General features: G+C 41.6%; 1 protein-coding gene across 1 annotated transcript; it reads left to right on the top strand.

Annotated features, from left to right (window-relative positions):
• The first annotated feature begins 1040 nt into the window (after positions 1-1040).
• Positions 1041-13945, top strand: LOC142631040 (metalloendoproteinase 2-MMP-like). Its single transcript, XM_075805108.1, has 2 exons — positions 1041-1215; positions 13113-13945. Exons 1-2 carry the CDS (start codon positions 1041-1043, stop codon positions 13943-13945), a joined length of 1008 nt encoding a protein of 335 aa, XP_075661223.1.
• The last annotated feature ends 2108 nt before the right edge of the window (positions 13946-16053 follow it).

The following is a 16053-nucleotide window of genomic DNA, read 5'->3' as shown; positions in this document are numbered from 1 at the left end:
ACCTTCCTGACGACCCCAACACCATTCTGTACAGTCGTCCTATTGCGGCAATCCCCCTCGCCACGCACTCTCAGGCAACAGTTATCCCAGAGGAGCAGGTGTCTTCGTCGAACACGTTGGACGAGGAGATAGATAGGTTCCAACTCGAGGACGCCCCACGACCTCGTGGAAACCCGTTCGTTGTTCTTTCCGACGAGGAAGAGGAGCCAGCCGAGACCTCTGGGATCGGGGGCCTGGTGTTAGCACATCCAGAAGACAGCTCCATTGAGGAAGACATGGACGAGCTCAAGGACCTTATGACCGTGAGAGGCGCGAGAGTGGCTAAAAAGGGAACGAGGGGGTCCCAAGTTCCCCCAGCCTTGCCACCACCCCCTCCTCTAACCGAGCCCAAGCCTCCCACCGACGACCCTAAGAAGAAAAGGAAGGTGGATGCCGAGGGGGCTGGTGGTGAGAAGCAGAAAAAGCCACGACAACAACCACAACCAGCCCAGCAGCAGAAGCTGGACAAGGGCAAAGGTCGGGCTCGCTCGGTCGAGAGTGGGGAGGTCAGAGACATGGCCGAAGTGCGCCGAGCACCGGTTACCTGGTCTCCTGACTTAAGACTGGACGGCGCACCAATTCCCTGCCACTCCAGTATTAGGGCAGTCCAGCAAGGCCACGCCCACCACTTGGCCGAGGTGTTGGAGTGTCCTCTTCTGCTGCCCAAGGACATGGAAACCTTGGAAAAGATGGGCCAGCCTCAGTTATTCCTTTCATTAAAAAGGGGTTTAGCTCTGGTAAGTTCCACTTTACACTTATACTCTAGATTCATTTGCAGACACTTTACCAATTTTAACCTCCTAACATTTTCGCAGTCCATCCAAGAAGTTTTTGCGGCCGAGAAGTTTGTGGAGGACTATCGGAAGCGAGCTGGAATGGAGCAAGAGCTAAGGCAGGAGACAGAAAGGTCTCTAGGCCAGGCCTTAGCAGAAAACGGGAAGATCACATCGCGAGTGGCCGACTGAAAAGAGAGAGAGGACGGTGCCGAGACGGCAAAGACGATGGAGACCCGAGTGGAGGGGCAGCGTAAGCTTCTTCGCCAAAAGGACAACGAGCTCTCTCTAGCCCAACGGGCACGCTCCGACTTGGAGAAGGAGCTTACGCGAATGAAGGAGGAGGCTCGCACCCACAAGCAAGCACTGGAGGCCGCGAAGAAGGCCAGCTATCGGGGAGGGGGTGACTAGAACGCAAGAAGCTGTTGACGGAGGCTTTTGCGGCCTTGTGCCGAAATCTTGTCGATTAGGTTTGGGGAGAGGCCATGAATGCGGCGGGGGTTCCTCAAGCTTCAGAGCTGAGGAAGCCCGAGAACATTGGCTTCCCCTAGACATACGGGGAAATTGAAGACCCTCACGTTGGCGCCTCTCCGCCCTTCCTCCTATGGTGCAAGAACTTGTTCACGATCCTACGAGAACCTGAAGGTTCCCATAAAGAGAAGGACGAGTGTGATGGTGCCGAGAAGGAGCAGATTCAAAACGTGGAGCCCCTCATTCCTTCAACAGACAAAGGGAAGCAAGTCTTGTCTACCTTTGAGCTGGAACTGAAGAGCACTGAGGCTGGCAGCAGCTCCCTCCAAGACCCCCCTCCCATAGCTTAGGGCCTAGTATAGGAACTTTCTGTACTCCCCCTTTTTTCTTTTTGATGTATATAATTAATGAAGAACAGTTTTATTCAACTTTCATTCATGTTGTATTTGTTTTACTTTATTCTTTTTGTGCTTGTCATGAAAGTTCCCACTAATAAATAGTTAAAGGGAGAATAGGATAAATAAGTCTAACTCCACCAATCAAACAACTATAACTTCAAAACAGCTGTATAACTTAGTTTGAATATTAAACAATGCCTTAGTTAGAAAACTCATATGATGGTTAAACCTTTGTAATCTGAGGTATTGCTTTTAGTAGGATGTAAGGTCCGAGGACCATTCCTTACAAAAATTTACTTAACACTTAAAGATATAAAACTTAAGATCTAAATTAATGAATGTTAAGATACTGATTTCCACAAAACGTGTGATAAGAATAAGAACAGTGACAAGATATTAAGAATAGTAACTTCAAATGTTTGTGGTCCGAGGACCATACTTAACCAAGTTTCTGTTTGACTCTTAAGAATAGTAACTTCAAATGTTAATTTCCCCAAAGTAGAAGGTCCAAGGACCCGACATAACTAAGGTTCTGTTTAACAAATGACAAGACATCAATTTTCACAAGGTTTGTGGTCCGAGGACCATACTTAACCAAGTTTCTGTTTGACTCTTAAGATTAGTAACTTCAAATGTTAATTTTCCCAAAGTAGAAGGTCCGAGGACCCGACATAACTAAGGTTCTGTTTAACAAATGACAAGACATCAATTTTCACAAGGTTTGTGGTCCGAGGACCATACTTAACCAAGTTTCTGTTTGACTCTTAAGAATAGTAATTTCAAATGTTAATTTCCCCAAAGTAGAAGGTCCGATGACCCGACATAACTAAGGTTCTGTTTAACAAATGACAAGACATCAATTTCCACAAGGTTTGTGGTCCGAGGACCATACTTAACCAAGTTTCTGTTTGACTCTTAAGAATAGTAACTTCAAATGTTAATTTCCCCAAAGTAGAAGGTCCGAGGACCCGACATAACTAAGATTCTGTTTAACAAATGACAAGACATCAATTTCCACAAGGTTTGTGGTCCGAGGACCATACTTAACCAAGTTTCTGTTTGACACTTAAGAATAGTAACCGTAAACCCCTGAGATATTTATAACTTTGAACTGCTAACTAAGAAAAGCACACTTTATTAATAATAATACATTCGAAGGTTATTTACATTCCAGGGGCGTTGTACAATTCTTTCATCTAGATCAGCTAGACGATACGACCCTATGCCAGTTACTGAAACAATGCGATAGGGACCTTCCCAGTTTGGTCCTAGCTTACCCTAAGCCGGGTTCTTAGCAGTTCCCACAACTTTTCTTAGTACAAGATCCCCAGGTGCAAGTGGCCTTAGCTTCACGTGGCCTTAGCTTCACGTGGGCATCATATCCCCGCTTAAGCTTCTGTTGATAATAAGCCATTTGGATCATAGCTGCTTCGCGTCGTTCCTCAAGTAGATCAAGACCTTTCTCCAGGAGGCCATCGTTATTCTCCGGGCTAAAAGAACTCGTCTTCAGGGTGGGAAAACCGGATTCCAGAGGTATTACCGCCTCGGCTCCATAAGTCATAGAGAATGGCGTCTCTCCCGTGGACCTGCGCGGTGTAGTCCGATATGTCCACAGAACATGTGGGAGTTCTTCCACCCACCTGCTTTTTGCATCGTCCAACCTTTTCTTGAGCCCACTAACTATGACCTTGTTAACGGCCTCGGCTTGCCCATTTCCCTGAGGATAAGCTGGGGTGGAGTATCTATTTATGATGCCCATATCACCGCAATACTTCCTAAAAGCCTTGCTGTCAAATTGAACGCCATTGTCTGATATAAGCGTATGTGGTATTCCGAACCTAGTGACGATATTTTTCCAAACAAACTTCTTGGAATCAACGTCTCTGATATTTGCTAAGGGCTCAGGCTCGACCCATTTAGTGAAGTAGTCCGTCCCCACGAGCAACCATCTTTTGTTTCCTGTAGCTCTCGGAAATGGCCCCACTATATCCAATTCCCACTGTGCAAAAGGCCAAGGACTGGAGAGAGGGTTGAGAACCCCTCCAGGTTGATGAATATTTGGGGCGAACCTCTGACATTGATCACATTTTCGAGTATAATCTTGAGCCTCCCTCTGCATATTGGGCCACCAATAACCCTGAGTCAGAGCTCTGTGGGCTAAAGATCTTCCCCCGGTGTGGCTCCCACAAATCCCTTCATGCAGTTCTTCCAGAAGTGCTTCCGTTGATTCAGGGTGCACACACAACAAGTACGGTCCTGAGAAGGATCATTTATATAGTTTCTGGTCCTCAGACAACCAAAAACATGGCGCCTTTCAACGTACCTTATCTGCTTCAGACTTGTCCTCAGGAAGGATGTCGTTCTTAAGAAAAGATACGACCGGGTCCATCCAACTAGGTCCAGGCCTTATTAGATGGATGCGAGCCGCATTAACAGCGGTAAGAGTTGGCTCCAGTAAATCCTCCACGAGGACAATCCTGGGCAAACCCTGAGCCGAAGACGTTGCTAACGTAGCCAATGAATCTGCATGGGTATTTCCACTCCTAGAAATATGAGCTAAGACGAAGGAGTCAAATTCGGATTGCCGAAGCTTGACCTGGGCCAAATATTCCTGCATTCTTGGGTCCCTAGCCTCCATGGTCCCCGTGACCTGGCCGACCACTAACTGAGAGTCCGAGAACGCATGGACTACCTTTCCACCCATCCTATGTACCATGTTTATGCCCACCAAGACTGCTTCGTACTCGGCTTCATTATTAGTAGCCGAGAATGATAGCCTTAGAGATTTTTCGAAGACAATTCCCTCAGGGGATATCAGGACAAGTCCGACACCAGACCCTCTCTGATTAGCTGCCCCATCCTCATACATTTTCCAAGTCGGAAGTGCTGCGGCCGTGATAACACCAACTGATTTTCCATCCATGTGTGCTTCTTTCAGAATTTCTTCTAGCAATGGTTCGGTAAACTCTGCCACCAAGTCAGCGAGGACCTGGCCCTTCACCGAGGTACGAGGCTTGTATTTAACGTCAAAGGCCCCCAGAATGGTTCCCCACTTTGTCACCCTGCCCGAGTAGTTGGCACTACGTAGCACCGCCTTGAGGGGCAATTGGGTTAGAACCACCACAGTGTGGGACTGGAAATAATGAGGAAGCTTCCGTGTGGCATGAACTATGGCCAGAAGTGCTTTCTCCAAGAGTAGGTAGCACACCTCGGCCTCATTCAAAGACTTACTAACGTAGTAGACCGGTCTTTGCACCCCGCTTTCATCCCTTATGAGAACCAGGCTGACCGTGTGGACGACCACTGCCAGATAAGCAAACAAGACCTCGTCTGCCTCGGGGCGAGACAAAATGGGTGGCCGAGAAAGATATTGCTTAAGCTGTTGGAAAGCTAACACGCAGTCCTCGGTCCATTGAAACCCTTTCCACTTGTTCAACAACTGGAAGAAAGGGCGGCACCGGTCAGCTGACCGAGATATAAATCTGTTCAGTGCGGCAATCATTCCGGTCAATTTCTAGATTTCTTTTGGGTTCCGAGGCGGCTGCAAATCCTGAATAGCCTTAACCTGCGCTGGGTTTACCTCTATGCCTCTATGAGTAATCATGTATCCCAATAACTTTCCAGACCCCACACCAAAAGAGCATTTTGAGGCGTTAAGGCGCAACTTGTACCTTCTTAGCACCTGGAAGCTGTCGGCTAGATCTTTCACGTGTGAAGGTATTGTTTTGCTCTTCACCACCATATCATCCACATATACCTCAATGGTCTTCCCTAGTTGCTGTTCGAACATTCTGGTCATCATTCTTTGGTAGGTAGCCCCAGCATTTTTCAAACCAAACGGCATGACCTTATAGTGGTAGTTCCTTGTTGGAGTAATGAAAGCCGTTTTCTCTTGATCCTCCGCTGCCAATGGAATCTGGTGATAACCCTAGAAGGCATCCAGAAAACTCATACGAGGATGTCCGACAGTGGCGTCTACGAGCTGATCAATACGCGGCATTGGAAACGAATCCTTGGGGCAGGTTTTGTTCAAATCCGTAAAGTCCACACATACCCTCCACGTTCCGTTCTTCTTTTTGACCACAACCGTATGCACCAACCATTCGGGGTAAAAAACTTCTTTAATAGCCCCAGCCCTCTTGAGTTTGAGCACCTCTTCCTTCACAGCCTCGGAATGTTCTTTGGAAGAACGTCGAGGTGGCTGCCATCTCAGAACAATGGCAGGGTTGACATTTAAACGATGACAAATGAAGCTCGGATCTACGCCTGGAGCCTCATAAGGATCCCACTCAAAAACATCAATATTGTCTTTCAGAAATTCCAACAACTCCATCTTCTCCTGGTGCGGCAAACGTATGCCGACTTGGAAGAACCTCTCTAGGTCATCGGCTATCAAAAACTTCTCTAACTCCTCACAATGAGCCTCCTCTCCTGTCACCACTCCAAGTGCATCAGGGGCTGTTAATTGCTATGAGTCCTTGATGAGCAAAGCCGATGATTCAGCTTCTGTCTGATGAAGCACTGCGGCCGATATGCATTGCCTGGCCACCAATTGACTGCCGAGGATCTCTTCAACATATTCCTCAGAGGGGAACTTAACCTTAACATGCAAGGTAGAGGAGACAGCTCCCAGAGCGCGCAGCCATGGCCTGGCGAGGATGGCTGTATATGGGGAGTACGCGTCGACCACAATGAAATCCACCTCAACCGTTTCTGAGCCGGATTGAACGGGTAAACGAATCTGTTCCTTTGGGACAACGGCCCTTCCTTCAAAGCTTACAAGTGGCGAGTCATAAGGAGTAAGATCTTTCAGCTTCAGCCTTAGCCCCTTAAATAAATCAGGGTACATGATATCTGTACCGCTGCCCTGATCAATCATCACCCTTTTTACATCATAATTCCCTATCCTAAGAGTAACTACAAGAGCATCATCATGAGGTTGGATAGTCCCTAACTTATCCTCCTCGGAAAATCCCAAGACGGGCAAATTCAGCTTCAACCTCTTCGGCTTGCAGCCTGACTCCTCGGCCTGAGGATGTGAAACTGCCATCACCCTGGTGGGACCTGAGCCGGTCCTGCTAGGTGCAGCAAAAATAACATTAATTGTTCCTAACGCCGGCCGAGATGAATTATTCCTCTGATTGTTTGAGCCGGATTGATTGCCCTGCCCGCTAGGTTGACACAAGTGCTGCTTCAGTTTTCCTTCAGCGACAAGTTGCTCCAAGTGGTTCCAAAGGGTCGACAATTCTCGATAGTGTGGCCCACGTCGATGGTGCGAAAAAGAGGTTCTGATTCCTCTTCGCAGGGTCTCCTGCCATCTTACTAGGCCACCTGAAGAAGGGCTCCTTACGAACTTTCTCCAGTAATTGGTGTACTGGTTCTCGGAACACAGTGTTCACGGCCTGAGTTGCTGCCGAGCCGGACTGCCCAATGTAATCTCTCCTCGGCTTGTTGTTGTGGTATTTTTCCGACCTGAAATCCCTTCTCTCTTGCGGGATAACCTTCTCCTTACCCTTTCCTTGCTGTTGGTCTTCTTCTACTCTTTTGTACTCATCAATACGATCCATGAGGCGACGCACGCTACGGACGGGCTTTTTGGTCAAGGACTTCCTCAAATCGTGATCAGTAGGAAGACCTACCTTAAAGGTATTGAGTGTCACCTCATCAAAATCACCATCTATCTCGTTAAACATCTCCCAATATCGGTCGGAATAAGCTTTCAACGTCTCCCCTTCCCTCATGGTCATGGATAACAGCGAGTCCAATGGGCGAGGCACCCTGCTACACGTGATAAACTGCGAAGCGAGTGCTCTAGTTAGCTCCCCGAATGAACCTACAGACCCCGATTTAAGGCTGTTGAACCACCTCATAGCAACATGTCCCAAGCTAGAGGGGAAAACTTTACACATCAGGGTCTCGTTATGAGAGTGCACCGCCATCCTGTGGTTAAAGTGACTCACGTTCTCCACCGGATCGGTCCGGCCATTGTAGATGGTAAAGGTGGGCTGGGTAAACCTCCTAGGAAGCCTCCCTTTCTCAATCCTCCGTGAAAATGGAGATTTGGAGAGTTGGTGTAACGCCCGGCTCATAGCATCGTTCCCCAAGCCCCTAGAGGGAAGTTTCTTGCGTCTGCGAGCTGGCTGGTTGTCCTCCTCACAAGAGGACATTGCACTGGAGGGTGAGCATGACCTTGGGCTGTAACTACCTCCCCGGACCTCCTCTGAGGAAGGATTAGATGAGGACGGTGAAGACCTACATCTGGCGCGGCGAAGCTTTCTCTTCAAACGATTGATCTCCTTTTGCATGGCTTTAGCACCATCCTCGTGGGTGGTGCTACCCGCGCCATGAGTATGGCTAGCCCCGGGGTATTCTGTATGGACACTTCCCTCACGATCCCTTCGACGCTCAAGACGCTCGAAAAGATCCTCCGGTTGTGATCCCTATGATTCTGCATGGTGAGAACCTAGGCCTGCCATAGTATCCCAGCTCCTTCCAGTCTAGATTTCCCACAGACGCCGCCAATTGTAAGTGCACAATTGCACCTGGACCCAAAGACAACTACGGGCTCAAGCCCAATGAGCCTTAAACAATGAAATTTGTAGAGTGTGGGCTTGAAATCTAGGTTAGAGGTACTGAGAACTTGATAACAAGCTAAGAGTTACAAACACTTGTAAATAACAAACGATAATTGCAAATAGACCTCCTCGGACGTAAGCCGAGAACCACCTCTCTATTATTATTATTTTTTTTAAAAGATTACAAAAATCTGCCCCCTTCTTTGTTCTAAATCCCCCCTTAAATACTTCTTTTTCTGATGCTTTATCCACGTGTTGCTCAAACACCCTCCCCCCTAGATATTTCTTTTCTTAGTGCCTTTGAATAGTGGCTAGAAGTTTCAGTTCTACTGTTTAGGGGTCACTTCCCCATTAATGCGGCTAGGGAGGTAGGTGCAGAGTCTTTAATGTGGAGGTGGCAACCTTTGCTCTTGGTATTTTTCTAACACCGGTGTATCTAGAAGGTTCAGGGTTTCCCCCTTTCAACCAACAGTCTTTCCGGAATACTGCCTTGACCTTCGTAGTGAAGCTCCGAGTTCTCTTGGGTCTATCCGAGGAGAAACTTACCCTCGGATGTGTTCTCGGACCCTCGGCGTGTGGGCCGATTCGCAGTACTAATAAATTCTTAGCTCAAGAGCAGGTCGGCCCTCCTTGCTATAGCCCAAAGGCACATATGCCCACTTAGGTCCTTTTACTCCCCACAGTAGTTTTTATTTTGTGTTTCCAAATCGAACAGGGCTAGTCAATGTTTGGATTTTAAATCTAAATCCTAAAAATCAATTTGGTAAATGCAAATGCAAATGCTTTAAATAGGTCACTAAAGATAGGATCTTTCCACTGGAATTAAACTCTTAAATTTAAATGTAAGTTGACAATTCTATTAGGAAAGTTTTAAATGGGTTAGAATTAAACACTTAAATTCAAATTTAAGTTGACATTTCTATTAGGAAAGTTTTTAATGAGTTGGAATTAAACTCTCAAATTGAAATTTAAGTCAATATTTCTATTAGGAAATCTTTTAATGAGTTTCCATTAAACTCTTAAATTCATATTTAAGCTGTCATTTCTAGTAGGAAAGTTTTTTGCTACTGCCACAAACTATTTTACAATATTTTTACAAACTACTGATATGGTTAACCTTTTATTAGTTTTCATCTAAGCTCATCATTAATATCACATTTTCATTTACCAACGATCACTCATCACATCAACAGTTTGTAAAATTTTTTGTAAAATAGTTTGTATCTCTAACATTATTCAAGTTTTTAATGAGTGATTGAATTTGTACCCAAATAAATTTTTTTTTTTGAAAGAGCTGTCAATGGTTTGCAAACAGAGACTCTGCTATCTATATTGAAATGAATAAATTTTAAAACAAATTTAAATTTAAATTTAGTGATGTTAATGTAGTAAGTCCAAACTAGGGAAACAATGGTAATTATAGAATACTTTCAGCGTACCGTAAATGTGTACTACATACTCTTATATAATAATGGATCCTATTAATTTTATTCATGGGGGCAAATTACAACTTATCCACCTATTGTTTGACCAAACTTAAGTTGCCTACCTATGGTTTGAAATTTGACACTTTACTAACTTGAGATTTGACCAAAATTTAAGTTGGCAACTTGTGGTTTAAAATCCATGATGCAATTGTTCCGCAGGATTAGGGGCTCTTTGGATTTTCAATTTCCATCACCCATAACTCAAAATATGTGGGTCCCATGGTTGAGAAGTGTGTTTGGAATTGTTTCCAGTTTTTGTTTCCACCACTCAATTCTCTGATTTTTGAGTAATGAGTTATGGAAGCTAAAAACACATTTTAGGTATTTTCAAGTTATGGAAATAAAGTTATGATGACATTTTTGTAACACACACATTGGGGGATCCACGGTCAGACCTTTTGCTCTCTCCAACACACGTTATCTTCTTTTTCTGTCTTTCACGCTAGGTCTAGGACACACCTTTCTCTATTCTCTTCTTCTTCTTCTTCTTTTCTTTCCTTTCCTTTTCATTTTGGTTTCTGGGTTTGGTTGCAAAGGTTTTTTTTTCACTGGGTTTCTGGGCTTGGGCTCTCTCTCTCTCCTTCTTTTCTTTCCTTTTCACATTTGGTTTCTGGGTTTGGTTGCAATTTGTTCTTTTCTTTTTTTCCTCCATTCCTTTTCACTGGGTTTCTGGGCTTGGGCTCTTTTTTTTTTTTTTTTTTTTCACTGGGTTTGGTTGCATTTTTTTTCCATTCATTTTCACTGGGTTTCTGTTCTTCACTTGGGATTGGAGTCCATCTCCAACGGCGAGTCGTTTCGGTGAGAGAATCGCCGGTCCATGCGGTTAAGGAGCATCCGGAGAGTCTTGCAATGACGGAGATGGATGACTAGACTCGTCGACGGGCTTCGAGTGGGACTTCCAGCGATTACCACACACTGAGTTGCAAGGAGCTTGAAAAGTGTGAGTGTGAGTGTGATTGTTTGAGAGATCAGAGATGGATCTTGCTATTTCTAGACAGTTTTTTTTTTTTTTTTTTTTTTTTTGGTGGTGAATCATAAATAAGTATGAATGAAGTTTTGAATTTGGGGTGATGAGTTGCTTTAGGTAGTGTTAAATTGTTGAGAGTTTTTGTTATTTGTACTTCTTTGGTTGCACTTTGGCACTGTGACTGTGGTGGTGGGGGAATGAGGGTGAGGTGGGTAGGCTAATAGTTGCTTAGGTATGGGTCCCACATAAAGTAAAAAAATTTGAGTGATTAGAAGTTGAAAATATGTGCCAAACGGGTGGGGTATAAGAAATTGGGGTATTTTAAGTGATGAGTGGTGAGTGACGAAAATTGAGTGTGGAGTGATGAGTGATGAAAAAAAAAAACCAAACAGCCCCTTAGTTTTGATCTTATTTGATTTTGTATTTTTATATTTTTTGTGTTTTTGGAGGAGAGAGACATAGAGGTAGAGGAAATTACATATCTAGTCTAGTTTTTAATAGAGGTGAGTTATACATAATTTTAACTGAGTTAACTTCAGGTGGGTAAAATGTCAAATTTCAAGTCACAGGTAGGTAACTTAAATTTTGGTCAAACTATAGGTGGGTAACTTGTAATTTGCCTTATTCATGATATAACCCACAATTCATGTAAAATAGTACGTATTTATGGTACTCTCAAAGTATTAAATAATTTTCAAAAGAAAAAAACCACTATAAAGCAATTTATGACTAAATGATTATGCTTAGGTGATTGATTAGCTAATACTCTAAGCACAACTATTTAGGGCACGTTTGATACACTGAGGGTACGTTTGGTATGCTGTAATAGTTCATGTAATGGAATAATTATTCATGTATAATATCAATTCGGTCATTTGGTTGAATATTTATTACATGAATTAGTTATTACATTGGAATAAATATTCTTTAAATTGAAGAATAGCTATTCCTCTTTAAAGTGGATGCAATAGTTATTCCTTAGTGCATATAATAGGTTTTAAAATTAATATATTTCCAAAAATATAAAGTTTCCTTATACATAATTTTTTACAAGCTTTTCATATGTAACAACAAAACTTATGAATAGTAATAGTTATTCTATTACAATTTCTTTTATTCCCAGTAATAAAAATTACTATTCTTAATGTAATCTAAATTCAGTGTACCAAACAAACTCTAAATGAGGATTACAATAGGAATTGTAATCTTTATTACATGGAATAAAATGCGTTGTAATGGAATAACTAAACTTATTCATAAGTTTGGTTGTGCATTGTAACATTAGAATTCAACTTAAAGATTTATTTAGGAAATATCTTACTCATACAATTATATTTTCTTAAAAATTATATTTTTTAAATTTGAGAAAGAGATGAGTTATTTTTTATTTTTATAATTATTACGTATATATGGAAAGTTTGTTAATTTGGAAATATATTGATTTTAGAAATTATTGCATCTACAAAAGAATAGATATTACAGTCCTTTTATAGAGGCATATTTATTCCTTATTTTGAAGAATAATTATTCATAAGAAATGATTATTCATTGTAATAAACATTATCAAACTAAAGAGTAGCTAAACCATATATAGGAATACTATTACAGTATAGTGCCTATTACAATTTACCAAACATGTTCTTAGTCTTTAAGTTCTAAAACATGAAATTTGTATGAGTGAAAAATATTCTTTCACTCATACGAATAGTGGTAAGTTCACTTGTTATAGTGAAAAAGTATTTTTTTTTTTATACAAGATAGAAATTTTGTTCTAACCTAATCTAAGTGTATATGTGTGTGAAACTCCCTCCTGGAGACTTGAACCCCGGCACTTACCCTCTACACCCTATAAGCACTTATACTTGTGAAGTAACCATCACACCAAGGATGTGCGGTGGTGAAAAACTATTTTTCAATCACTCATTATAGTCGTAAGTTCATTAAAGTTTGATAACTTTGTTAAATCAATCCATTTGAATTCAGTCATGTGTGTAGAGAAATCAAATTGGCTTTGATTGGTGGGTTAATTGCATGTTTTGTAATTCAAGTTTAATGCACTAAAATCTGATAGGCTTACTCAAAATAATTTGGGTCATTAATGCCAATAAATTTTCCTTGAATGTTTAATTCAAATTTGAATTAGAAATAAAATATGGAACATATAAAAGATTTTTCTTTTTTATATTTATAATCGAAAATAAAAAAGATTCAAAAGGATTTCAAGATCGGGCGGGTTCCTGCTCATAGTCATCTACGGAGGGAGTATTATATAAACATACCAACTACATTCTAGTTTTCCCATAACAAATAGAGACCTACACAACTTAAAATGGCTAAGAATCTACTGTATCTTTCGAAAGCTTCCTTTCTTCTCTTAATTCAACTTCTTGCAATTCAATCAGGTAGTTTTACAAATGCCAAACGGATCCCAGAATTTCCCAAGTCCTTGAAAGATGTAGAGGAATCCCAAAAGGGTCAGAGGGTGCAAGGCTTACGTGAAGTCAAGCACTATCTCAACAAGTATGGATACTTAAACTACGAAGATTCAAACAACTTTGAACAAGATGAGTTTGATGAAGCCTTGGAGGTCGCCATCAAAACATACCAGACATTTTTCCATTTGAAGGCTACTGGAAAGCTTGAAACCGACACCATCAAACAGATGTCAATGCCGCGTTGTGGAGTTGCTGATATTGTCAATGGTAGTCTAACTCATCCACAGTTTACATTTATTCCTGGTGAACCAAAATGGCCACATTATAAGCATCACCTCCAATACGCGATTATATCCAGTGCTATACCTAATGTGAATTTGACCGAAGTAAAAAAAGCTGTCAAATATGCTTTCGGAGAGTGGGCATATTTCTCGGATTTCAGTTTTGAATTCACAGATTATGTTGGACATGCTGACCTTATTTTAGGATTCCACAGAGGTGATCATGGGGACGGTAAGGCTTTCGATGGGCCTGGTGGCGCTTTAGCTCATGCGTTTCCTCCCACAAATGGCAGGCTGCATTTCGATGCAGATGAAATTTGGTCTGACAGTTCTTATCGCATACGTTCAAATCAAGTTGACCTGGTGGGCATTTCAATGCATGAGATAGGGCACCTTCTTGGACTTGATCATAGTCGCGATGAACTAGCCATTATGTATCCCGGTATTGCTAAAGGACAAATTAAAAGGAGTTTGAGCTTAGATGATAGGGACGGTTTACTTACTTTATATGGTAGCTGATAACAATATCCTTCGGTTAGGGGGAAGAGTCAGCTATTATAATTTGTTTTTAAGTTGAAACCAAATTATCGTGGAAAGGGAAAATTACAGTGGCTAGCATAAAGAATTTATTAGGATAAATTGCAGAGTACATATCTGAGGTGTAAGTTTGAAGTTGTTTAGATTTTGCACCTCATGTTTGATAAAATAGATTTTATATCTTGAAATTTAGTTCTATTTACACTCTCAATTTGTTTTAGCTGTTAAGTGACGAGGTAGAGTACTGATGTGTATTGTTTTTGCCAAATCAACCTCATAAAACGCTTTAGCCCAAATTTAAAACACAAAACCATCCGCTACACGGCCCATTACCAAAAATCAAAAACTCATTCCAAAATAACTTTCATGGTAGATCCTTGTGGCATAAAGAAAAAAAAAAATCATTTCGTTTTAAGTTGATCTCCAAATAAATTCAAAACTACATCATTACTGATCTGGTTTCACTCAATAGGACATCCCATGATTATACATCTCAATGGAAGCAAGGACACAGAGAGACACTCTTTAAAATTCGTGTCTAATAAAATTTCATCCATCTTAGTTTAGCAGACAGTCATTGACAAGATACAAATGACTCATGGCATAAGTAGAGGAGATGTCACCGCATGGAGAAACATGATTTAGGCTAGCAGTGCAAACTGGTGCGTGTGGAGCCTTGGTGGCACGTGAGTTGTGTGGGACGATTCACCATGGCTATTGCCTATTGGCGACTCAAGTGGGCACTCCCAAAATCCATAATTCACAAACAAAATTGTTAAAAACCACGAATAAATGGTGTCTTTGGATAATGCTTATTGTTGAAAACTGAAAATTAAAAATATTGTAGTAAAATAATTTTTAAATATGTAAATAGTGCCGTAAGATCAATATTAAAGAAAAATTTGCTAAACAAAGTACTTGTAGGTCCTGTGAACAGTATACAGAATCCAAAAAAAAAAAACATGTGAACTAAGAAATGCGCAAAACGCACTTCCCAAACTGACACAAAGTGCACCGATCAAAAATCAAAAACCTATTCCAAATAAACCTGCTGAAACCCAAACCTCTTTGTGTCATCACCCACAAAACCTTTCCATCTTGTTCATTCCAGGTTGCCGGCAATGGTGAGAGATCTGCTTCAGCTCGATGGCGGTGGCTTGACAGCGACAAAAACCCACCAATAATCCTAGTAACAAAAAAAACCCTAACAAATCCAAATCCAACAATGGCAAGAAAAAAGCACATGAGAAAGAAAGCGAAGAGAAACTCGCCATCACCACCGCCGCGGCTTGATGGGTTCACGCCAACGACCACTACAACAAAGTCGATTTTTTTTTAGGGTCAAAACCCTAGAAAGAAGTATTAAAAGCCCTCAAAAGATATTATTTTGAGGGTTTAACTGACCCTTGATGACCTTTGAAACAAATTCTCTCGAAACAGAAATTTCTATGGCCTTGGAGACCCTTGAAACCGAAATTTCAACAGTCTACATGACCCTCGAAACAAATGTTTCATCTTTATCAAGAACAGGCAACCTTTGAAAAATTTAGAAGGGATAAAATAACAATAACCTTTTTTTGAGGGTCTCCCAACCCTCAAAATAAGGTTTTTCTCTTTTAAAAAAAAATAAAAACCCACATAAAGGATTCTGCCTTTTCTTGGTACTTTTGAAAGACTGATGCATAGCCACCAACTTTCCCTTGCATTAAGAACTACAAGGAAATAGACAAACCAATTAATCATGCACTTGTTAAATGGTTGAGGTGTTTGATTGAAATATTGTCATACAATGAAGTCCATATGAAAAAATGAATCTTGATCTCCTATGAAGAAATTACAAGTCATTTTCTCAAGGAAATAACACATATTGAGATGAAAGAAAATCCAAACTAACAGACCTATTATGCAACAACAAACAAACTATAAAACCTAGGATAATTAAACTGCAAGAGAATTGTAGGAAGTTCCTTGAGAAATACCTCCAGCAACTGAAACATGGACTTCATATCAACAAGTCTTTGTATGGTCTCACGGTAATCACTGCCAAGATAATTCAGTGGAAGAGATAATTGGAAGAGAAGTTCATTCAC

Source organism: Castanea sativa, chromosome 1, assembly GCF_040712315.1.
Source record: "Castanea sativa cultivar Marrone di Chiusa Pesio chromosome 1, ASM4071231v1".
NCBI lineage: Eukaryota > Viridiplantae > Streptophyta > Magnoliopsida > Fagales > Fagaceae > Castanea > Castanea sativa.
This window is presented reverse-complemented; position numbering and strand designations above follow the sequence as displayed.